The 26,420-nt window shown below is 38.4% G+C and overlaps 1 protein-coding gene across 3 annotated transcripts in view; it reads left to right on the top strand.

Annotated features, from left to right (window-relative positions):
• Nucleotides 1–26,420, top strand: part of dis3l2 (DIS3 like 3'-5' exoribonuclease 2) — a 137,139-nt gene that overhangs the window by 6,901 nt on the left and 103,818 nt on the right. For 2 of the 3 annotated variants that reach the window (XR_015929549.1, XM_088616883.1), the window contains exons 1-5: nt 3,436–3,579; nt 4,730–5,548; nt 6,395–6,537; nt 7,479–7,532; nt 18,636–18,737. Coding sequence is in view for 2 of the 3 variants with exons in the window: in XM_088616883.1 (XP_088473009.1) it covers nt 4,747–5,548; nt 6,395–6,537; nt 7,479–7,532; nt 18,636–18,737 (1,101 nt within the window). In the remaining variant the exon portion in view is untranslated. Of the gene's footprint in view, nt 1–3,435; nt 3,580–4,729; nt 5,549–6,394; nt 6,538–7,478; nt 7,533–18,635; nt 18,738–26,420 lie in introns of those variants that run through there. The other variant, XM_088616872.1, reaches the window with a different exon arrangement.

Genomic DNA, 26,420 nt, shown 5'->3' on the forward strand with positions numbered 1-26,420 from the left:
CAGATTAAGGTCAAGGTTTGGAAAACAATTATGATGCAGTTCTTCCTCTACAGAACATCTACACTGCATCATTTTGATTGGTCCCCATGTGTCCCTTTCAGTGAACCCGTACTTCTTTGGTGCTGTCAGACTTGAAATGCTTGGACAGTAAGACCTTCCTAGTAAGCAAATACTGTACATAGAGTTTGACAGAAAAAAAACATTGAAAGGCTCAATGGCAAGCAATAATGCATTTATCCCACAGCTAAATGAATTAGTCAGAGAACTTTGTCTGGTGACATCCTTTAGATGCAGTGTGTCTAGTTTCTGGATATTAATGGCTGGTAAATCCATGATTCTCTAACAGTTAAGGGTCAATTTACATACTGAAAGGTCACAACTTTAAGAATTCATCAATTAATTTTGATGCCAGCAGCCATATCACCCTGAAACCCACTGTAAGTGTAAGTGTAACCCACTGAAGCTCAGCAGGTGTGATCCTGGTCAGTACCTGGATGAGAGACCTCCTGGGAAAAACTAAGGTTGCTGCTGGAAGAGGTTTTAGTGGAGCCAGCAGGGGGTGCTCACCCAGCAGTCTCTGTGGGTCCTAATGCCCCAGTATAGTGACAGGGACACTATGCTGTAAAAATGTGCCTCCTTTGGATGAGATGTAAAACTAAGGTCCTGACTCTCTGTGAAAATCCCAGGGCATTTCTCGAAAAGAGTAGGGGTGTATCCCTGGTGTCCTGGCCAAATTTCCCATTGGCCCTTACCAATCATGGCCTCCTAATAATCCCCATCTTTGAATTGGCTTCATCACTCTGTTCTCCGCCCCACGGATAGCTGGTGTGTGGTGAGTCTACTGGCGCACCATGGCTGCTGTCGCATCATCCAGGTGGGGCTGCACATCTGTGGTGGAGGGGAGTCCCCATTACGTGTAAAGCACTTTGAGTGGAGTATCCAGAAAAGCGCTATATACTGTAAGTGTAAGCATTTATTATTATTATTATTATTTTATAGGTTTAGAACGACCACTTATATTTCTGATTTTGTATTCCATTTAATGTAAATGATGAATATTCAATCTGGTTAGAGTTAGAGTCACATTAAACTGATCCCCTGAGATATGTTTTGCTTCAGGACTGTGACGAGGTGGGGGAAATAAATTCTAACCATGTGCAGTACAAATGAGCATTATTGACAAAATAATAATTGTAGTCGAAACAATACCCTCTCCATTGGTTATATACATGACTTTTCATTTGCTGTTTTGGAGAGATTGGCCCGATGCACCTGTAAAATATCTAAGTGAAAAGGCACAGTAATATAAAAGGAAACAGTGAGACGCCAATCTAAAATTAAGAATCCAAATCTTCCAATGCAGAGCCATTATTCTTTCAGTAAAGTCGCACTAGTTTAAACCCATAAAAATGTTTGCTGTAATGTCTGAAAAAGTGCTACTTTTATGAAGTGATGTAATAGCTCACATCTTCATAAACTAGAATTCCACAACCACAGGATGACATTGCGAGTTAATTTCATCTAACACAACAGCGGCTAGGAATGTACATTCAGACATTGAATTCAAAGGGTTAATAATTGTTTCCCCTTCCTAAGAACACTCTACTGCCAATGCAACTCATTTTGCATGGATTTTAACGTATCAATCATCATTTTATTACAATCCCAAGCTTCAGTGGTGAAAAGCTATTGCATAGCCTTGCAGTGCAAGCTTACTTTTTAAAACAAAGTTTGTGCTGCATAAAAGTAAATGAAACTACATTAAGACATACAGTACAATTGATGGTAATAATACTTATAACCAAATGTTTAAAAAGCTGAAGCAGTTTTTTATTTGCTGCTTACTAGGTCATCCTAAAAGTTTGTTTTGCTAAAAGATGTGATTTATGTTGTGTTGTGTGTTGCTGAAAGAAATAGGAGAAAGCAACCCAATATGTATACTTCTTATATTGGATTTCTCCCTGTATTTTTTAAATGGTCCTATGTAGTGTTAAGACTTCTTAACAAAACTAACATACTTCTATGCTAAATGATGTGTCTGGAAGTGTCTCCCACAAAGCGTAAAATGCCTGTTCCTATCAGTCCTGTGTATCACATAAATGACAATAATTCAGTAATGAATTAAGTACACAGCAACCACTAAATGTAAGGTCTTATACCAGAACATGATTTAATATTGGCAAATGAAAATACATAGCAATATTTTATTTTGCGAATCTGACAGTATTCATTTTAAACCCATCAACAAAAGACGGATTATGACGCACACAATTTTGTGCAAAGGGTGATAAAATTATGATTCCGTGGGCTATAAAAAATTAATTCGAGGAACCTGCTGCATATTTTTCAGACTAACAAATTGTAGCAGGATTAATCACAAGCAAGCTATTGATTAGTTCTTAAAGAAAAACATACAACAGTGATTGATAGAAGATTTTTTTTTTATAAAGGGATTGAATTAGTGTAAGCACCCCATATATACTCTGTTCCACCCACACTTACACACCTACTCAGTGTGTCTTTGAACTTTCTGGAAGATTACATGTAGAGCAGAAAGCTTTTTGTGAGTACTAGCTATGCCAGAACAAAGAAAACATTCTTCACAGCCTGAATTAAACAAAAGTGCAGGTAATAGACAATACCTGTCCATTTTAAAGAACTGAATTTTCACACTAAGCAGAATGTTTAAAGATTTTTTCCAGCACAGTAATTGCATCTATTTTCTCCCTATGGTAAATAATAGCATTAAACATTTGGTGGTCTAACAGGGGTAAATTTAACCATTTACATTTAAGGATGAATCTCAAATTCATCAATAAAATTAATTTGTAGTTATTTATTAAACTCTGTATATTTAACCACCGAGTGCGTGAAAGACTTGAATGTTAAAGAATGTGTTTTAAAGAAGGAATATATTTTCTTATTATTTTAAAAGAAAGTTCGCGGAGCCTCCATGTCCTCTGTTGACGACCATGTTTTGGTCACAAAGGGAGATACAAATATGAAACATGTTAACCTAAATACGATGAAAAAGTAATGCTAGATTGTCTTTTTAGAAGGTGGAAGTACACGTTGGAAGCTGAAGAAAAAAATCTTGAGACGTTCCTCATTCATAAAGACAGCGGTTTTCCTTTAAGGGGGCAATTAAATATATTATATCCATGCCAGGAGAGAGAAAGCGTACATTTTATATTATATACACAGTGCAGAGATCCTAATTAATTGTTATTAAGCACTAAACCGATGTAATTTCAGTCCGGTGTCTGTAGCTCCGTGATTATATGGTATCTAGCACAAAAGCCTGTTGTACGTTGTTACACCCTGGTTTTTGCTGTTGCCGATATAAAGGCAAGTTTGGTCTCGCAATTAGGAATTAACTTAAGCTTTTGATGAACAAAGAGACGGTTCTTACAGATGTCGCAAAGAAACATCTTTTCATTTGTATTCGAATTCACGAGTACTCAGCTCCCAGAAACCATTGCAGCTAAAACCCAAACGAACTATGCCCCGGAACAAAACCCTTCAACTTGAAGTAGAGACAAAGCACCCCGAAGTATAGTTTTGAGCACATCAAATCAGGTAACTATGAAATGGGATTAAAATTAACGCTGAACGCACATCTTGGTTAGCTTTTTTTAATCTCATACATTGGACTTCTTTTAAGAAAACACAGCAGTGCTAATGTTTGTTATATCAGCAGCACTATCTGTTTTGCTCCATGTAGACTACGGAATAACCGGCTTCCACTAACATCTATGGTACACCTGTATATTTCCTTAAAATAAGTTTAAAAGTAACAATGTATAGGATGTAAAGCACAGCTTTATGAGCAACTGGATGTAAGCTGTCCTGGTTGTTTTTGCCCGATTAGTAAAGGGGCACATACAAATTTCATGCAACAGCAGAATTCAAGGTTCATTTTAATATTTCTTCTTACATAATGCAGTCCTAGTAATAGTATATTCTAGCGCATATCAAGTTATGTTGTGAACAGTGTCTATAGATTCTGTTTGTTAACAAACGTAGTGACGTGTTATGTAGTATGTTTAGGTGCTTAAGACCACTGTTACCCACGGAGTTTTAATATAAGTGTCGCTTATGTTAGTAGCAGATGTTTGGGAAGCACCCTTTTCATTTCAAGTTAGTAAGCCGTCTTATTCGAAATGTAATCGAAATTTGTTTGAAAGATAAGTTACATTGTTAAAGATAAGATTCGTGAAATTACAACGCGAGGTTGTTGTGCATTATTTCTGCAGGATTTGAAAGAGGCTTCAAGTTGTGGAATCTTTAAATTCGAGAAGTGACGTTCTTAAAGTCACTAAATGACCATCAAATCTTTGGTTCTAATGCTGCAAGTCGTCATCCCGTTGTGGGTTAAAGACACGGGTTTAATAGTGCATCACTAATACATGTAATCTCTTTTTTTTCCCCTGTTACCCTGAAAATAAAATTAAATATATTTAAAAACGTTTTAGCCTTGCTTGTTGTTCAGAGCAAGGATCCAATCATAAGGAAATGCTTCAGTGCCGGAAAGAGATAACACAATTTGTTGTAATTGTAATTGTGGTTTGTCTTTTTTTTTATACAGCTTTGATCATCTTATTGCATGGATTTGAAATATTGAATAAGAGCTGCAAATACACCCCCCCAACCGCCCCCCGATTGCATTAACATACAGGCAATCCAGCTGTGTAACAGAACCCCTCATTATACTCTACTGTGTTAACAGGTTCAAGCAGACATACTATGGAGCATCGGAGGCAGGTGAAGGGCCCTACCCAGTTCCGGGAGGCAAGGCGTGGGCAGAATCACACTGGTGCCCCCCAGAAAGATGCCTACGCCCGGCTGCTCAGCCAGCATCACAGCAGCAAGTTCCGTGCCTACCTCAACCAGTTTGCTCAGCACCAGCAGCTGCACGTTGAGGAGAATGTGGAGCTCCGGGCGAACGACTCCATGCTGGAGAAGGATGATGTTGCGTCGGGCAAAAGGGACGATGCTCCTAGAGGCTCCCTGAGTGCAAACAGACGCCCGTCTTCCCCCAGCGCTGGGGTGGAGGCCGAGAGTGGCCCGTCCTTTTGCACAGAAAAGCTCCAGGGGCGCAGGGAGCCCGTGGAGTCTTTCGGGGCGCACGGGGCGAACGCGCGGCAGAGCCGTGGTAAAAAGAGGGACCCCGGCGCCAGCCAAGACGAAGGTGCTATGGAGTCCGGCGGGGAGGGGTCTGTGAGACAGGACGCCCCGAAACAGCAGCTGAAGAAGCAGCATCACAGCATTGCCTCAGCTAAAGGGCCCTCTCTGACAGGTCCCGCAGGTGCCTCTGGGAGCAAGGATGTCATGTTTCCCTCAAGACAAGGGGTTTCGCCCCACAAAACCAGTGGCCCTATAGTTGAACAGGAGAAAGACGCAAGAAAGAAGCTGAAGAAGAAAAATGTCGGTAAGGGCAGCGCTGTGGGCAGCTGGGAGGGAACAGGAGGTACAGATAGCGACGGAGCACCAGTTGGGAGGATGTCACAGGGTTGCTTTGATAGGCCAATTACAGGCCAGTCCCCAGGTAAGGCAAAGACTAGCCTCAACGATTTTGAATTGTTAGTTTGAAACCAGAAGGTCTTCATACAGTGATAAAAATGGATAGTGACCTTAAAAACAAGCTAAATGTAATAGATTTTATTTCACTGTCCTTTTCCTCTACTTTATATTTTCTAACAGGAATTGGGTGTAGAGGGCCTGTGAAAGACGCCCCTAGATTTCCCATGTTGGAAGAAGAAAGATGTCCAACATGTTTTCCATTTTGTTTTGTGTCTTCTGATCAAGCATTCTTAGCTCTTTTAGAAGTTATCTGTGGGATAAGGTTTCTTTTAAAACCTCATGTTCATTGGGGTTTCATTAAGGACATGGACAACTGAAACGCTTGGAGACTTCATCATTCCCAATCTGGAATTGGCAAAGTGATATTCAGGCTTTTTATTGTTGTTGAGTTGAATTGTTTCATTGAGCAGGTGCAGTCTTTTCCAGACATGCTGTGTCATCTTTGAATTTTAGAACCTTTAAAAGTTTGATATCATGGGTGTCTTGCCTCTCTTGAGATTCCTGGGATTTTGAAATGCCTGGAAAAGATTTCCAAGAGGTAGTTTCTTTGCTGCTGTCAGCACGTGGGCTGGGCTGCAGTCAGGGTTTTTCCTCTACAACTTTTTTTTCGTTTTCTGCTTATCAAAGTCTCTAAAAATCAATAGTGATGAAAATGTAACACTTTGCTTCCTGTCCCACTCTGTTCGAAACAGTTCAGAAGCTGTTTATAATTTTTAAATTGTCTTAAAATTGGTCAAAGTTAATGAATTATTTTACTTTTAGAAAGTGAACGCATGCAAACAATACGTCTGATCTGATTTTGTGCTTTCAGGCAGAATCTGCAGTCCATGTGTGGCTCCAGATAAAGGGAAAAATAAGAACAAAGCAGGTAGAGGCAAGAAGAAGCAAGTATTTGAAGCATACATGGATATCCATGATGTTTCTGCTGGGCTGAAGAGGGGAGAGCTGATTCAGGTTTGGAAGTCTTTTATGGATTTAGTAAAAATACAACAACTACAGTTTTATTTTTTCTACCCAGATTTTGCATCAAGAAATGCTTGCTCAGGATGTTCTCTCTCCTTTGTTGTTGCTTTTGGTGCAGTTTAGCGACTGAAAGTGTGAGGATAAGTCAAAATGCTTTTGCCAAATATTTTGTGTGGACAACTGGGGTGACTTTTTTGTTTTAGAAAAAGAGTATTACATTTCAGTGTCTTTTAGAGAAGCTATGTAACAATGAGCACAAATAAAGCTCTTTGTGCTCTGTATCTGCAAAGTGTTCTTTGTGTTATCCCAAATTATTAATCATGGCATTACATGCTGTTTTGTTCACAAGGTAGGATTAAATCTAGTTTTGTTTTAAACAAGCTAGACTGGAGAGCGAAATACTGGTAGAACAACTTCAGCACCTTTCTTCCAATCCCATATATTATTAGAAGCTTTGTTGCCAGATGATTGGAATTCAACATAAAATATCATCAGCAAAAAGCTTTTTAGCACAACATTGCGTGTAATTTACTTATTTGCTCCCGTGTGGGAGAGCTCTCTGTCCTTCTAACTGTAATAGATTTAGAAAATCTTTCATCCTCTCTTTCTCATTCCCAAACTATGTACAGTAACTCTCTTATCTCAATAAACACTGTTGTGCCGACAAGCATTCCTTGTCAGTGATGTTTGTTTTTATTATATTGTGGTGTTGGACTCTACCACAAAACACATTTCTCCCAGGAAATAATAAAGATTAAATTGAATTAGGAAAAACTTGCATAGATTTATAGTCATAAGGTAGGAACTTTGAGTTGTATTTGGAACCCAGACTGTAGGTAGATTGACTATGATGGACATAGAAAAGTAATGCTTCGTGTTTAACTTTGGCGACAATATAGTAATTATAAGAAACTATCATTTTTCTTTTTTAGGGCCCGTTGAGAATTAACCCTAAGAAGTACCATGAGGCCTTCATCCCTTCTCCTGTGAGTGTTTCATTCATTCTCTTTATACCTTCCAATTAATAAGTTAGTGACTCTTCATTCTAGCAAGTAAAATATTTTGGTTCTGAAGAGAAATTATGATCATGAAGTAACTGAGCTAAAACTGAGCTATTTTGCAGGGAAGAGTACCTCTCTTATTTAAATTCCAAATATACATATTAAAACTAGTTCTTTAGATTATTTAGCTGTCTTTAAGTGAAGGTGGGTTGTAATATCCTGTTGTCATATTTCATGTGATTGATTCCAGACCAGTAAAGAAGCATATTAAGATAATCAGGTTACATTTACATTTTTGAACTGTGATTTTCTAGTTTTATTTTTCGTTGTGGATGCTGTATAAACTCAAACAGGTGATGCATATGCCCTCAAAACCTCAAGCCATGACAGCTGTCCTCAGGTACAATTGTATACTTTTTTTCTCCATGGAGATCAGCATGCGACGGTGGAGCAGGGTGCGGATGTGTTTTTTTTGGCCAGTTGCCACTTTCTCTCTGTGACACCAGTTAAAAATGGATAGGGTGATGTTTTAAGCTTTTGAAAACGAAGTAACGTAAGTAGATGAAACATAAGATGTTTAGGATGTTTCAAACAAATTTATAAATTAAATGTTTTTTCATCTGTTAAAAAAACATACCAGTCTAGTGGCATTTATTGGGTGACAGGTGATTTGAGGACATAACAGTAGATACCACAAAACATCTAAGGTATATCTGCCTCATATCTCTGATGGTGCTTTAAGTTGCTGTAAGTTTCTGGGCTTTTTTAAACCACACTTTTTTTGCAAGTACTATGTTCTAAGTTGTCACCGACCGATGAAGTTGCTAACATAGGGTGATTGGAGAAGGTCTCAAAGGGAATACCTCATGATATAGCTGACTCCTTTAATAGAAAACGTGGGTTTGCAAGAAAGTAGAGAACAGCCTGAAGACATTTTGTGTTTCCATTTAACTGAAAGAAAATATATTACAGTAATGCGTAACACTGTAACACACGCTAATTGGGATACTGTCCTGAAACAGCAGCTTGCCGGCCAGAACTGTTACTAACCAAATGAAAAGTTTGACAAGTAACACACTTGCCAGGTAATGTTTAATTCCAAACGGGCTCTCTTGTTAAGTTCTTAAAAAAACAGAGCACTGTTTATAACATCTGCCTCAAGTTTAGCAAAGGGCTTATGACGTCAAACCGAGGTAAGTTTGGGTTCAGTCTGTTAAAGTTCTGGTCTGGCCTGTGCAGTCAAGAATTTACAATAATTAATGTATGGCATGTGAAACATACAGATGTTTTACTGCTAAGATGGCGTGTGTTTGTGGAAGAAAGAATAACAAGCCAACACATCCATTGAGTTGGTAATTAGAGTAGGCCCTCTCTTTTAACTTGTGAGTGTTCATCTGCATGTTGAGGAGAAATTCTTCATTGTTTGCTCCTGATCTACTGACCCTCGCTCACACGGCATGCTGTCTATACCTGCCTTCTTTTCGATGTGCCACCCACCAAACAGGGAATTTATCAAACAAGGGTCATCACTGAGTTGTGTAACCAGGTTAATTTCAACAAAGGAAAGTTCTGTTTTAGTAATTGTGTGCTCCTGAGGTGCCCAAAACCCCCATAAGGAGTCATTGTGGCCCTCCATCATAGTCAATACATTCAAATAGTAGATATACAGTATAACACGTCTTCTGAAAAGTTGGAATCTGTACTTTCTATGCAGTATTACCTATCCTTTACTTTACCTGTCCTTCACCAGTATTACTTTCTACATATGTTAAACTGCAACATTCCATTGGTGCTGAGAGAGCAGTAATGCTTAGCTTGCTGTTGCCAACCTCAAATCAAATGAATTCTGAGAACCTAAGAGACAGTTCCTCACGATGGAAGTTACAGTTGTTTTGGATGGAAGCTGGCAGTGATGAGGAAATGCTTCACAGCTGATGGATTTATTTCTCTACTCAGACTTGAACATACTAATTATGTGGATAAAAATAAATTCCCATCTGTAGTGGTTATTGAAATCATCAATAAGCTGCACACCTATGTCTACACACGGCAGCAAATACTGGTGTGCACAATAGCAACAGCTCGGTGCCAATTCTAGCAGAAGGCAACAAACAGCAAGTAGAGTACAACACGTAAATTAGGGATTAGTCAGCCACATGCATAGCATTAACCTTCTCCCTGAGGCTGTTCATCTATACAATTTAGACTAGGTTTGCTGTTAATAAACCAGGTTAGATGGGTTAAGCCTCAAATCTGACTTATGCCTTTTAATGTCGTACAGAATTCTAGTGGACTGTCTCACCACCATTATTGACAATATTCAGAAGCAGAATAGTATTCTTAGTATTCAGAATGTGAAGATGTGGTTATTACATAAAAATGCCTAAAAAATACAAGATTGAGTCATCTTAATGCTACTAGATTTAACCAGGTTAGTTATGCATCCATATATTGATTTCAGCAGTGGACAGTTCCCAGATGAAGCACTCAAGTGGAAAACTGGGCATCTTGGTTAAACATATTAACCAAGTATTGGTTTTCAAAAAGTGCTCTTTGCTTTCGTTGTCCATTATGAAAAAGATTAGCAGGTCAGACATTTATGGCTAAGTCAGAATTTGATGCGGCTTTATTTTTTTAGTGTAGATCAAGGACATGCCATGGCAAGACTAGTCCTTCTAGGGAAAATGTTAGAAAACTTTCCCCCATCTTAACTGACTTTCTGTAGATGTCTTAAATGTTATTAGAAAAAATATGTCATGATAATTTAGTAATGGGTATTTGTGATCATAAGGACTACATTTGATACCATTAGCGCTCATTTATAGTTTCACCTGTAATAGATTTCAACTGAGGTAACCTAATCTCTTAGTCTAGGTCTCTAAATGCTGACTAAATATGCTGCTGTGAGTGATGTTGACCCCTTTGCTCCCACACAGGTGGCAGTGTTGCCATAGTTTCAAAGTCATCTCATCACTGATGATTTCCTTCAAATATATGGCTATAGCTATCTCTCCATATATACCTCTAGGTTGATCAGCCAAGTGCATAAGATAATTTTTGGGATGACTTTTTACCCTGCATTAGATCTACTGAATTGATCCTTTTTTTTTCTTTAGCTGTTCTCATACAACCACAATCTTATCTTTCCGTCTTACAGGCCTTTTAATTGGGTGTTACTTTTGTCTCTTGGGATGCATCTGGCTTGTGCAGTGTGTGGTGATTGTTTTTGTCAACATCCCTCTTGCTTTTGTTATGGTTGGGAAATTCCAATAAAAGAAAACCGTTATCTTTGGATTGCAAGTTTAAACTGGAAGCTGTATTTTAGTTTACTGACCCTACATTGGAAGAAGCTGTTAGAAAATATATGCATGAATCGAAGTACGAAGGATAGCCATAGAAGGTACATGTATATGAGAATAAGTTGAATTTGTGTTTGTAGCAGTGCAAAGATGTGATAAAGTTTTATTATATGTGACATTAAAGCAGCAACTTTGAGGCATTAGTTGCTGTATTACAGAGCAGCAAGCACTCCTGCAAAGAGTGTGCTAGATGGTTGCAAAAATGATGTACGTGGATACATTTGCAAATATACCAGAGCCTTCTGTGGTGATGCAAAGCAGAGAGCAATGCATTTTTGTCTCAAATTCTTAACGCAAACAAAATCCGTATGCATGATTACGAATCTGATTGTTAATGGGCATCGGGGCAGTGGAAACATACATTGTAATCCACACCAAAAATGCTCTCGACCAAGTATTGGGAAAAGGAAGATGACAACATTCCGGTACTAGTTGGGTGTTTGTGGTGCGCACTTTAGTAAAACTGACACACAAGCGTTAACAAACTCCTGACATCTATGCCAGCAAAGTGCTCAAGGCATCATGGGGTGCTCATCACTGGTGTACTGCAATATAGCAGTAAGCATCCAGGCGCAGTAAAAGCTACAGTACATCGAGGAGTGCCAGGTTTTGGACCTCATTATCGTCTGGATCTCACACTGTCCAGGTTCTCATCTCTTTGGCCCCGTGAAGCAACCTGTCAGAAGCTGCAACCTAGTATAGGAAAATTTCAAGAACCTGGTGCTTTGGCAATGCTGTACTTCACTCATTGTGCCAATAAAACTCTTTGAATTTGACCAACAAACATGGTTTTATCTATAACTTTGTGCATCACTACAGAAACTTGTGGATGTGGAAAAGGTACTTTTGAAAACCATTCCCATCTAGGAAGAATATTTGATATGTAAATTGCATTTGCTGTACTGATGACTAAACTTTTTATGTGTATCACTGTAGATGTGTAATTTAAATAGAAAAGTTCAAGTTCAGATCTAATGCTTGTTTTGCTGTGATGACTTTAATAGTAACCATTTGTCTAGCAAGGTGTTGACTAGAGCATATTGAGTGAAGTATTTTAACCCACCACCCTCATTTCCGGGGTTCAGAGCCTGGACCACGTATCCACACATAATCCATTAAATTTATCGGAGGGTTAAGGCGACAGTTCCCAATTGAACTTCATTTTAAGGTTTTATGCTTTCAAGAAAACCTTGGACTGTAGAGGTTTTAATGAATTGCGTTTTTTTCTGCTGGCAAGAAAAAAGTTTTATATTGAGTTTCAACTGTCAGAAATATTATCAGTTGAAGAAATTCTTTACTTGTGGGGTTAATTTAATTCTTCGCAATTTCTCGGCCTTTGTGTGACCTTCCCTTTCTGTGAAGCAGTCTTTCAACATGGCTTATGTTGTACTTGTCTGTTTTCAGACTGTTTCAGTACAGGATCTGGTTTCAACCAAGTTCAAAATTTTCAGTTAAACTTTGTTGAGAAATTGTTACATTGCCATCTTCTTTACCTGGGACAGTTCATTTAAGGACTGAGCTCCACAGCTACCACAGTTTTTGAGCTTGTACAAGTGGAGAATGTTTTGGTTTTTCAAACAGGACCACGTGAAGTCTATACATTGTAACTGACCCACAGTTAGTTAAGCTGAGAACTTGTGTTTGCGTTCGGAATGTGTAATCATTAGTATACTGAATTTAAATACGTTTTAGCCATGTAATTTGAAGAAGACTGGTAAAGCAGTGATCCTGCTTCCATGTTTGGCATTTTCGAAGGCTAAGGATTGGTTGATAGTCCTTCCTTTTCTGAGTTCACCGACTATTTACAGGGTGAACCAAAGAAGAGGTTGTGTGAACTGCTGTCCACCTTCCTGAATACACATGGTGTTTCATTTTACTGCACAGCAACAAATATTCTTGGTATTCTTCAAAACTGAGGGACATCCCATGTGATCTTTTTTTATGAAATGGTCTTTTATTAGAATCATGTAATTAAGTACTAACAAAACTCATAAGGGCAAAACCGCAGCCCTTGTAACCCAGCCCTAGGAACCCATCTGCCATCAGCAGGTGCTCAGTTCTAGCGCTGAAGAAATGCAGTGCTGCGCGTACGACACTTGTGTTAAAGTAATTTTGCAGGAGGTATTTTTCCTGTCCATAAAAAAAGTATCTAAAAATTAAGATATTATTCGGGGAAACGGAGACAATTTCTGCTGAGGGCCTGCTGCCTTAACCCCATTTTACAGTAGGAAGGATTGAAGCATCAGGAGGTTAACCACTGTGCTGGGATCACCAGTTTAATAGTGGCTGACTTGGGACTCCGTTCAAACCCTGGATCTCTTGGCTGGGTCCACAGCTTCATGCAATGAACCAGAGGCTTCCCATGGAAAAGTAGTTAAATTGGCCATGGCAATAATGAGGAACAAGTTTCCATCAGATTTCTTGATAGCTTTCTGACAAGCTAGTTTTCACATTGTTCTTCTTGTAACTGATAGTTTCATAGGAAACATTAAGTGCTTTAAAGAAGTCTGAGCTTTCCTTAAAGCAGGTTTAAGAAATAGTTTGTTTCACCTGCATTTTCTCATATTTTCATTTTTTCGTTGTTGCGTCTGCCTGTGTGGACTTCTAGTTATCATGCAAACCAACTTTTCCAGTAAAGAAGACTTTGCCAGTCTTAAGATCCTCTCAAGGCTAATTGGCTCGGATAGTGGAGGTTAATTAAATTAGTTTTGCATAATGCATTTCAATTCCATTTGTTAAAGCATCTGGCATTCAGTCCTATTCATCAATGACATATTATCCATGTGAGGAGGATGTCATGCCAGATAACAATCTAAGCAAAAACGTTGACAGCTTTATGTCTTTTCTAATAAGTTTTCAGCCACTTCAAAACATATAAAAACTTTTTTTTAGCCTGAGATGTGTATAGTCAGTTGAAGTGAGTACTGTGCGAGTGGTTGGTGAATCTTTTATACTTTCATTCCTTCCTGGTTGGTGATATATTCTGAATCTATTGATGCTTTGCTCTACATTATTGTAACTTTTTAAAGAAACAATTTTATGGTTGAATAAAATAAACATTCGTATTTGATTGAACAGAGAGGGAAGATGTGGAAAACAAGTAGAAACTGAATAATTTTTAGGACAATTTTGGTGAACGTGTTGTGGTGAACTTAATGGTATTCTGCATGTACTACACTGTTTTCTTGTTTCTTGATCAGTTATTAGCTATTGAATATTGGAAGTAGTTTTGCCCTGTCAACGTAATTAAGTGCTAAAATGGATTGAATGTAAAAGGCACAGTGCCAGTGAATGAAGTATAGAACAAGATTAGTTGATTCAGTTTTGTTAGTCACTGGTTCGTATCTAGCAGTTATGGATGTTATTCAGTGGTGCATATTTTGGGGGCAAGGAAATGCTACCATATTGTTCTTATGTACTGTATGTTCCAAATTAATTAACAGCTAAATTAACTGTGCACTATGTTGTCTAAGGCAGTGGTTCCTGGTACTAGGGGACCACTCTCTCTGCTGGTTGTTGTTCAAGCTGAGTTCTAAATCTCCTGGGCTAATTGATGGCTTACATTGATCTGTGTACTTCTCCTCAGCTTGCTTATCCCTATTTCCGACTAAATAGCTCTTAATAGGTGATTAGGTGATCAATTTATAATGAACAGAGACAGGCAGGCTTGAACTCCCACAGAGGACTTTTTTCATTCTTGCTGAAAGAATGGACAGAGAACAGTTAGGAAACTCTGAAATTTGTACAGGTTTGATACCAACTACAAATTCCGTTCAACCTTTACGAGCTGCAGGTAAATTCAAACATCTGCTCCAGAATCCAAACTCAAATCTTTAAGCCTGTGATTAGGAGCAATCCCCAGAATAAACGGAGTTCCATTGTGTTTTAGAACAATCTGACATTGCTAAATATACATGCTTTATTAATGGATAATTCAGTTGTGATAGCTTATTTATATTTTGTCATCTGTAAACTTCTTACGTGCCCTTCAGAAATGTATCCATACTTGCATTTTTAAAGTGTTAGACATTTTGTTTTGTACATTAGTTTTGTTCTGGCACATAATACATTACCACATATACCTTAACACAGCTTTGCCTTTACTTTAAAATGTATTTAATGCATCATAGTTTTAAAACTAAGGATAATTTTATAAGGTCAAGACATTGTGTCCTACTTTCTCCACGTCCCGTTTCTCCACAGAAAATGCATAGGTTAAGCAGAGCAGTTTTAAAAATACCCCATTGAATTGCTGATTTCTGTGTATTAAATATTTTAACATGTGGTTTGTTACTGTCAGGACTTTCCATAGCTCTTTACCAGGGTTGGAAAGGCATGGAAAGGGTCTGTGCCTTTCTTGACCTAATTGAACACGAAAAGTTAAATATACCAGCATGTGTAGCATTTTTGTAAACTGCAGTGAAGTATTATTTTTTCTCAGAGAACTTAAGAGTGTATTTAATGTAAAAGTTTCTTCTGACTAAGTAAAAAATAATAACCCCATTTGGGTGGGCTTGACGAGGAGAGTCTTGGTGACTTTCAAAACTGAAGCATGATGCCAGTTGATGGTAGCAACTAACTCTGTAAGATGTTATGTTATTGGTTTTTAATTTGCCTCTCATGTGGAACATTTCTCTGTTATACAAGTTGAAGACGTCTAGAATGTTACAGAAACAGCTTCATATATTTAATTGGCATGATTTTGACTTAATTGATAATTAAATAGAAACAGAAAAGAATAAAAAATGGTATAAATGCCTGTTGTTGAAATAGTCGATAGCCTGTTGGAAAATTGTGGTAGGACCATTGCTATGAACTTTTGATTCTGCTTTTTGTTAAATTCTAATAAGGAAATAGGTTGAAAAAGGGTTATCCTTAGCTAAAAAAATATTGTTCTGGTGTTAAGGCATGAATTGAAATACAAATTGAAAACACTGGTTTTCAACTGGTCATTGTTTACTTTTGTCAACATGTGTCAAAGTCATTTCCTTTCTACTCTCATACTTATCACAGCACCATATTTGCCTGTATGTACTCTTATCAGAGAAAAATATGTTGTAGAAATTAATAATTTATGGACAGATCTCAATAGGTTGCAATACAAAGTTGTGCGTGAATCGGAAATCATTCCCTTTCCTTGCTCCTGTTTTTAAAGAAATACATGTCTATATGCACATGTGTGATGTGATCAAGTACAAAATATTTAAAGTATATATATATTTTCTGCTCATTTGGAGATTTGGTTGTACAGACACTTCCCAACATGGAAGAATATGTATTTTACAAATAGCTCATATCAAATGTACTATATCCGCTCACACCCTGTGAAGCAATTATTTGCAGAAAAGTGTAGGAGTTTTCAATGATAAGAAGTTTATTTCACTTTGCGAATGGTAGTTACTTGGTAATCCACGGATGTACATACCTGGTACAACTCGGTAGAGGTATTATTAATAAACAATATTTTGAAAAGATGGATATTTTTTAAATGCCTTTAAAGAAAGTTTGCATGTTCAAAACTGTTAACTGTGAAATTAAAGGTACAAACCTATTGAGAGGTATAAGCACAAAGTTTATAATTCTGTGTGAAGAAAATTTAAATGACATTTCCTTTAGTTGTACAGTAATTGCTTTTATTCTTGTAAATACACTATTTTTACATGTACTGTGGCTTATACCTCTAAGTATTAAAGTCCATTTTAAGGCATTTGCTGCTGAAAACTGTTAAAAATGTAAGACGTTGGTGCAGCATTTGAGAACATGTTTTATCATTATTACTTGAACAGCGTTTGTTTTCCAAATGAGCTTTCCCAAACTTGTATTTTTTTTTTTCAAATGTAATATCACCATCAGGAAGAGTCAATCAGTGCATTTCGGAAATGTGTCTTTCACATTAATGGGCTGTGGAATTAATCTTGGATGACTTCATGTGGTTTGATAAATTATTTTCATATATTCCATGAGTCAGAATTAACACGTGTTCCACCATAACTTGTACCGTCTGTCACTCAGGGTTTGATAACCACAATTAAAAACAAAAAACAAATTGAATTTCAAGGATGCCTTTTTTTGGGGTTTGCCAATGAAGTAAACGCTTCAAGGGCTGAAGGGGAAACCTTTGAGTGACCGGGAGTGCGGGCTGTAATAAACTTTCCTTCCCCAGATTTACAAGACATGGGACAGCCATTGCTCTGGGAAGGGCTTTTCACATTATTGCCATGATTTGTCATCCATTAGCAGACGATTGCAAGCCTGGGAAGCTGCAGCTGATTTTAAAACCAGCTTTGCTGTAGGCGTGGGCATTTATTACAGCTGGAGCCATTTTTGTTTTCGAATGAGGCAAAAGACACCAGACAAGATCTTTGAGCCGCTAAAGGCCCTCTTGTCATCAGACCTAACTTTTGCTTAGTTAGGTCACTCCTTTGCTTTCCCTTTCAGGGCACAGCCCTCACTTTCCCCCTTTTCCCTCCTCCTAATTTTGTTTTAAACAATTTTGGGGTCCGGTTAAATGTCTTTATGAGGGTCTCACCCCTTAATTTTTTTTTCTCTAGCCCTTTGATGGTTATTTCACACTTCAGTGGTCCTTGTGGCAGAGTAACAGATTCTTGCATATATGAAAGCTTTTGGTTGCTATAACCACCACGCTACCAGGTATCAGAAATAAATGAAGTGGAGGGATGGTAGAGGCTTCAGTTTTGTGCTTTTAGCTTTCACTGCTGAGCTTTATTACATTTTGAGGACCTTTATAGTGCTTTAATGGGTGGTACTGTATTGCTTATAAAAGTGTAATGTTCTAGATTTGATCTCTTTATTATTGTTAGAAGACTGTGGTTGATGTGGTGTTATTGTTTTTTTTTCAGTTAGGAAAGAATCCTCTAATGCCTTTTAGATGGTCTGTTTGTCCTGCGTGGGTATGACAACTTGAGCGGATTAAATGGCCTAGTTGACAGGACATATTATTGGCATGTTATGATATACCCAGTAGTTTGACATTTCTGACGCTAAAGCATTTAAATATTTTACCAGACTCTTGTTTAATGTTGTTATTCAGCAAATGTTATTTTTTATACATTTCCACTTCCATGAAGCTAGAATTTCAAAATGTGTAAACGCTAATATATAAAATTATGGAGCCTTGCATCTCTAAAGAAGATCTCTTTTAAGAGTTCTTTAGAAAAATGTGTTTTTTTAGAAATAGTTATTGGGTGGGAACAACTCATGCATTTAATAAAATTTCCTTTTATGCTAGCAGAGTGGGTTCGGATAATGCCAGTTCTTTGAGAGCCAACAGCGCTGAATGTTTAGAAAAGGTCGTGAAACATTTCACATTGATCTCTAAGCAGTGTATCAGTACTGGAAGGGCTGTTAAGCTTTTACAGGCATTTTCAATATCATCCATGGATGTCATTGGACATGGCAATAAATTGCATTGAGCGATGTGGATCACAACTAGCTAGACTGTAGAGGGGTTCAGTTTGAAACCAGACTGAATTAGCACAGCATCTCATGACTACAGAAGCAATTAAAAATGCGATCTTGTTGCCTTTTTTCTCCCCTTTTGACCTGGGCATCTCCTCTAGCACACCGCCCTGTCAGTTACAGTGTGCCTCCACTTGTTGATCTACAGTATGATGCGCTGTGAAATTAATTCAGACCTTGCCAAAAAGGTTTCGTTTTTAAAAGCCTTGTAAAATGCATGACTTGTGTGTTTCCTCTCCCACGACTGCAGGACGGGACTCGGGACATATTTATCGAAGGCGTAGTGGCGCGCAACCGAGCTCTGAACGGGGATGTGGTGGTGGTGAAACTTCTCCCCCGGGACCAGTGGAAGGTAAGGGAATTCTTTTTGAATGAAGCAGTCTGTCCTCATGGAAGGGCCAAAGGGAATGAGCTGCCTCTCCATTAGACACACCGGGTGCCGTCGTGACGGCCAGTCCCCCCCTCACCCCCTCCCTTCTTTGTCCCCCGGCACGTCTTGACTGGTGACGAGAGGTGTCCTCTGGCAGATCCTGTCTCCACAGACATGAAAACGCACCGTCTCTGGGAAGGGCTTGGTTTCTGTCCTCAAGCGGAGTTAGATTAATCATTAGGTAAAATGAACGACAAAATAGGGTGTCCTTCTATATGCTGGGAACAGCCACACCTCAGCAGTTGGCAGAAATGACGGGAGCAAGTGCTGTTTAAATACTTGTTTGAATATTTTCAGTTCAGTCCTGAAGAAGCAGTGCCGTGGTAAAGGACTGTTAAGCTGCTTTTTGAAAACTCAGATTTGATCTTGCTTTTAACAGTACACATACATGTACAAATATATACATTTCCAATAATATTTTAACATTTGGGTTAGAATACAGCTGTTTTAAGACTATGGTTTGGATAATAATTTCAATACTAATGGGACCATTTAAAGAGAGATATATCTCATTTAATGTGGCTGTATTTCATAACTGTGAGATGTTATTTTAGCTTTTTTAAATTGTGATGTTTTGAATTCACTTAAGGTTGTTTTAACATGTTTGTCTGCTGCAGCTGTGCTTTTAAACACTCTAAATCTACAGTTGTAATGCAACACCATAAAAAAAAACAGCCAGCATTTGCAAGTATTATGAGGATTAACTCCGTATCCTTTCAATCTGTTCCTGTGTCAGTCAACCAGTACGTTTTTCTTGTTGTGTGGCTTTTGTGTTTGCTTCTTAAATGAAGATCCTGGGTTCATGCTGATCCAGTCCTGTGTGGCCTGGCAGCAAGCTGTAAGTCAGACCCGGTCCACCAGTGTTCCTGGCTGCTCTCCATGTTCTGTCAGCTTTGTGCGCTTCTCCGTGTTCGATCCTGCCTCCCCTGTTCTCTGGGGGAATCTTCCTTCAGCAACTGATTGACTTTCCCAGCGGGTATCTCAGAACTGCACAGTCATCATTGTTCAGAAACAGGACTCCCCTGAAGACCCAGCTGTATTGCCAAACCTTCTTAAGGCTAATGTATTAGTTATAAAACAATAATTGTCTGTTTCAGTTAGCCCTTTTTCATTTTGTTTTGTTTTTTTGCATTTGGAATGTTATTTTTGTAAGATGCTTGGGGCAGTTTTTTTTTACTTTCACATGCTTCCAGTGTTTTAATTGCAGGCGGTTTTAACATTTTGTGGGGATGAAAATTCAGACTGAGGAGTTTTTGTTTAGAAAAATGATTAGGTGCCCTAGGATAGGTTATGTCAAAGAAGCACTTAAAAGCTTCATCTTGTTCTTGATTTTGTTACAGCACCTTGCATAAAAGGATTGGGAAGGAATTAGGTGTAGAAATCCAAATGAAAGGATACCTCTTGAATTTGATTAAATTATGTCCATCTTGTAAAATCTGTAATTTCAGATAATTAAGATAATAAGGCCTGAACTTGTTAAATTGTTTCTTCCAGTAGAAAGGTGTTTGCAGAGTTTTTTTTAACAAACCTTCAGATAGAAAGAGCAACACTGGACAGATAAAAATACACAATTTTTTTTCCAAAAATGCCCTAAAAATGTAGAATTAATTTGATCTTCATACTTTGAAAAGATTTGCAAACAATTGAGGATCAAGGAGGGATTAAAAAATAGAATGTACTGTAAATGTTTTGATGGTCAACGGCAACAAGATACATACTGATCTCTCTTCCTATTCTATGCAGTCCTTTAGGTAGTTAGGCACTTTCTGATGGGTTTCCTGACAATCGGTGACACCGTAGCAGATCTGTATGGTATTTGATGAGATAACGTACACATTTTTCACCAAAATCTATTTAGAATCCACCGTTTAACCTGTATACTGACCTTTTTCACTTTCCAAAAGAACTCCTAGTACAATAGGTGTGACAGGAAATGGCATTGCTCCTCTCTTACGTGAATGGTTATTAAAAACTAAAAGTACCACTCCATGTGACCATTTTCTTTAACTCCACTTCTGAGCAAATGAGAACTTAACTTCTGCAGAGAAGATATAGACTCTTGGAGCAGCTTTGCCTAATTGTCTCTCAGTAAGTTATTAAAAAAAAAATCCCCAATTAAAAAATCTATCATAAACTTTTATTGTGCTACAAAAAAAGTTTTGAATAAAATGTCTAATAAATGTCTTTTGTTCTGGTTAGGAGTCAGGTATGTCCACACTAAATTGTGAGTCACAAAGACAAGAAAGTGCATCAAAACAAACTTGCCGTGTTAGCAGATGAGCTAATTTAGTGTTTGTGGTTCTTAGTTGAAAGGTATGACTGAATTTGGGCAGAGGCTTTTTGCCAGTCATAAAGAGTTGCTTCCTTTATAGTGGTTTATGTTTCTCTCTGATGCGATTACTTTGTCTTCTCATTGTTTATATTCTTTTCTGTTTGTTTTTAGGTTTGAAACGTTTCTATGCCGGGATTTATTCATCCTCTCACAAAAGCTGCCAGGAAATAATACAAATAGGTTCCTCACTGCTGTGCTAACTTGTGGTTTTTACTTGATTCATACAGTATCATTACATTAGCTCATTACCATGCCAGCCTCAGGCTTCAAGCTTATGACAGTTCCCCCCCATAAGAGTGAACCATTCACTTCATGGTGATCACCTTTACTGATATACTTTTCAGTTTTGTTGTCGTTTATCAGAGATCTTGTTTTCCCCCCAAAATATTCATGGTCGCCTCTTGAATTTCCATTAGTTTGATTCATACTTTATGTTCTTTTAAACAGTTTTCTTCCCAGAAATGAGTTGATTTGTATAGATGTGATGGACATCTTATAATAACTGCTGCTGTGTTGTTGTTTTTTTAGTTCAAATACAGGTGGTCTTTAGACACTGGAAAAAACACTTTCATTTGGTTTCACTGGTGCTGTTTCTGCTTTTTCTCAGTGCTGTTTCTTATACCTGTTCTTACACTGCCAGGCCTGCAGCTGTATTGCATAATTGGCTATTGCGTACCCTGCTAATCTACTATAAAGTACAATGATCAACTTCAATTATGTTTAGTGTAGATTACACAGCAGCCACTGTGCAATTCAGGAAAGGAGCTTGCTGTGTATACATGTATCTGATGAGTTCTGTACACAGTTGTCCTTTGAGCACAGCTACACATATGGCATGTGTTTCCTTGGGAGTGCCAATGAAGCAAAGTTTTTTAGAACATTTAGGGATGAACTAGGTTCTGTTGAAGTGGCATGATCATAAATTAAGCAACGAAATTATGTTAAGACAATCAATCAAAAAGCGATTAGCTTGTGCTCAATGCCTCGTTCTTGATCATAAAAATAGCTTGTGTTCTTTTGAAAATAACAGACCTGGTGGGGAAATATCCTCTTGATTTGAGTTCAGGAAATGAAAGTTCATTTAACCTTTCTCTTTATACAACATAAAACTCCTGTGTGCTGTGCTGGCTCTCCTTCTCGGGCATCTTGATAGTCACTCAAGGAAGTGCTGTTTTCACTCTTCCCTAGACTTTTAACTTTCTTGCGGATTCTTGTTTCACACTAACCGCTCCATAGCCGAGCAGCCACCTGGCTCCTAATTGGATGGGCGGCAAGAGCTTCCAGGGCTCTTCATCTTGGGTCTGTTTTCATATCTGCAACTATACCTTCCGAAAGGGCAATCTAGGTGAGGAGAACATTAAAACCATTTGGTTTCATTCAGTTTGAAGTAAAAGCCTTTAAAGGTGATGCATCTGCAAGTGCTCAATGTAGTAATTTTTGTTCTGTTTATTCTTAGAGTTTCTGCGCAGTGTTTTGAGGTGTGAAGAAGGCTGAATACACATGACTAAATATAAGGAGTATTTTTTTCCGGCAGCTGCTTACGTGTTAGAGAGGGAGGGGTTATTTTGCCATACAGTATGTTCATGTACATTGGCATTCTTATTTGTGCCATTCTCTTGGGACGTGTACATTACAATAGACAACACTTTCACACAATGTACACAGTACATAACACATCAGTAAATAATAAATACTGATGGTCACAGCCGATCATCATGCACAACATTCAGCGTGTAGTACAGAACAATAAATGCAGAACGATATGTCAGCCAAGTAAAACAATATAAAAGATGTAAGTAAATATGGGAGGAAGGAGAAGAACGTGTCAGAGGTTATTTTTCACAGCCTTGTAAGTTAGTAAGCTTTGCTTAAGACTGGTGAGGCAAGTAAACTGTCTTTTCTTTCCAGTATCAAAAGAACAAATGTGAGGCACTATTACATATTTTTCACGTCCGGCTCTGCAATCTTTAAAGGGAAGTTGCAAGACTTAACCGTATTGATAAACCCCTTTTTCCCGCAGGGTGTAGTCCAGGTTTGATTTGTACACAATAGAATGAGCCAGTAGGTGTGCCTTCATCTTTCGACACTTGGAAAGGCTGAGAAGGGAAGTCCCCGTGTGCAGTATCACTATGAGCAGTTTCCTGTGGACCAGACAGAGGTCTTGACATCAGCCTGTAATTATGTCAAGAGAGTAGGTCTCAGATGTATCCGAGGCTAGGGTCACTTACTGTAAATTGAGGCTTCTTGTAACGGTACATGGTTCTTTATGGTTAAGCTTGTAGGCTACTTAAAACAAAAATGATATAAAGCTTCAAGACAAGACACTGATGCTAAGGCATGTCTTAAACATTAAGTAATGGTGGTATTTGTGTGCTTTACTGGAATGATAAAATTAATTCCATTGCTTTTGTCTTCTGCATGATCAACAGGAGAGAATGAGTTACATGTTTTCACTTCCAAGATCTATCAGACATTCCATGATGTGCAGATTGTCATGCACATACATAAGTTATTCAGCGATGTCTCTAGAGTACTAAAGCTGCTTTGTTCCTGCAGTTACAGGCTGTGTTTATAAAATGTTTTACAATTCACTGTGATACATTAATTCACACCACACCTTTCACTATATTGAGCCATTCTCCATTGTTAGCTATAGAGAAATCCTTGCAGATTGTGTGTTTAATAATATCTGTGCACATCTTTTTCCTTTCTGTATTACCTGGGTATTTTGTGGTTAATTTTTGCCTCCTAGTTTATCATTAAGGATTCAAAAATAATAGTTTTCACATAATGTAAGTGGAGTCCGTATTAGTACCTTCCATCAGAAACAAAAAATATTAATATGTGGAAGTTTTTTAAAAAATATTTTGTAATGCCATCCTTCAGGTTTTATTGTTGACAGGTTTGGTTATTACAAACACTTTACAGTAGAGAACATACTGTAGCAACACTTTGACACACCATGGGAAGTCAGACATTAAACTGATATATCACGCAACAAAATAATTACTTTACATTCACTTTACATACTTTACTTGTACAAGGTATAGTGCCTACCAGAATTGTTCAGACCTTTCCCATTTTGTGAAATGACAAAATAACGCATACACTTTTTAAACTATAATTGAAAATGTCTAACGGTAAGATAAATTACAATAAATGTGAGTAATGACTGAAGAGAAAAAAGCTGAAATATAATTGAATTACAGCACCAACACTTTTTAAGTATGTCTCTAACATCTTTGCAGTGCCTTGGTGCAGTCTTTGCCCATTCTGGGGGGTTGCTTTTGGACAGACGTTATCAAGTCTTTCCACAAATTCTCACTGATTTAGGTCAGGACTATCGGCCTCTGAAGAACTTTCTTAGTCTTAATCCGCTCCAGTGCTTTGGATCATTGTCCTGCTGAAAGGTGAATTTTTCTCTCAGTTTTAGGTCTGAAGCAGGTTTTCCTCTAAGATTTGCCAATACTTTGCTCCATCGTTCTTGAACAGCTTCCCAGTCGCTGCTGATGAGAAGCAGAGCTATAACATGCTGCCACCACCATGTTTAAAAGCAGGGATAATATTGACTGAGTGATGCACTCTGTTGTGTTTGCATTAGATGTAATGCTTTGCATTTTCACCAGTTCCAGTCTTGTCTTGTCTGACTGCAAAACCCTTTGTCAGGTTTTTCCAGGTACTTTGTTGCTAACCCCACGCCGGATCTGATTTTTTTTTAATTGACCCATGGACACATGTATTTTGAAATAATGTGAACCACTAGTAGGGTGTCATAAAGGTTCTATTAATGCACCTAAAATAGTTCAAAGGGTCATGACTGCAAATGTTAAAGCAACAAAATGTGTGAACTGTGCAAGGGTCTGAATAGTTTTGCAAAGCACTGTAGCTGTTTAATTTCAGTGGCATGTCATGCACTTTTCTTGAGGGATGCAGTGTCTTCCAGTTTTTCAGGTTTTCTCTCACCTGTTTTTATTATTCTATTTGAAACGATTTACTTATTTAGACAATTGGTTTTTTTGAAGGTCTTCAGTTTCTGTAACGTAGCTATAAAAGCTGCTAGACATGCACTGGAGCTTCGCTTCGCATGTTTTTACTGTCCAGCTAACATCTTGGCATGGCAAGTAAGCCTTCACTGAGCAGAGCTGTTTATGAGCACTGTTTCCTGTGTACAAAAACACCAACCCACTCACTGAGTGAACTCTTTTCTTTACGTAGGAAATGTTTGTGGTGTTTTTAATTTAACTGGCTCCACTGCTACAGTCACTCACTCAGGAGCCCAGGCTGAGCTCTGTGATCCACATGCCACGAGGCTGAACCTGGGTCAGGTCTGTGACTGGGATTCCTCGTGTGGCAGTGCACCACTGGGTTTGCAATAAGCCTGGTGGGGCTGTTTCTGCTCCCACAGGGCACCTATAGCTTTTGATGTTGGTAAGAGATGTGCTCTTTCTCGAGCTCTGAGCCTCTTGGATGTTTCCATGGGGTTTGTAGTGGGTTGACTGGTGGTGGGTGGGGTGATTGGACAGTCACTGCACTTCCTCATTCTGCATGTGTGGTTATAGAGGGTATCACTGCGCGCTGAGTTGTAAGCACACTATTAGCATTTTCAGTTTGGGTCTGTATATAATAAAATTAATTGGTGATGTGAAAACGATCATTAATACCAGGAACTGCTGGAATATTGGAATGTGTTGCCTGTACCCAGCCCTGTGCTTTGTATTCCTGCTCCCTGCCTCTTTCTGGCCTCTCAGCCAAAATGTTCTTTCTTCTTTCTTCCTGCTCTTCAGCGTGGAATTACCCAGGAATTTGATATGTTACCACACTGAATAAGTGACCTGAAAGAGTCTAAATATTAAGTCTGCTTATATAGATTAAGAGCTGTTGGTTTTTGTCACTGAAAAGTAGTTTGAACCACACACAAGTAGCTTTTCTACCCAGCCTGCTGGGTTGTGTCACTGTTGGAAGATGCTGTCCCGACAGTGTGTCTGAGCCTCGTCGTCACAACTCCTGAGTAGTCAGAAGCAGCTTGCTCTGTAATGCCAAGGAGCCATTCAAAGCCTTGCTTGTCGATAGTTGATATGCAGCAGCTGGGCTACCAGTCACTTCAGTACAGCGAGAGAGCAGCTGAGATAAAGGAATAAAGGTGGAGAACATCACCCCATCCCAACCGCCCCGCCCCATCCCTTTCCCCCTCTTTTTTCCTTTCCTTCCTGTGCTTTATCAGATCCTTAAGACTATTAGTGAGTCATTTTGTTCACATCACAGCCTCATAGTTA

This window comes from Lepisosteus platostomus, chromosome 2, assembly GCF_059453375.1.
Source record: "Lepisosteus platostomus isolate fLepPlt1 chromosome 2, fLepPlt1.hap1, whole genome shotgun sequence".
Classification (NCBI taxonomy): domain Eukaryota; kingdom Metazoa; phylum Chordata; class Actinopteri; order Semionotiformes; family Lepisosteidae; genus Lepisosteus; species Lepisosteus platostomus.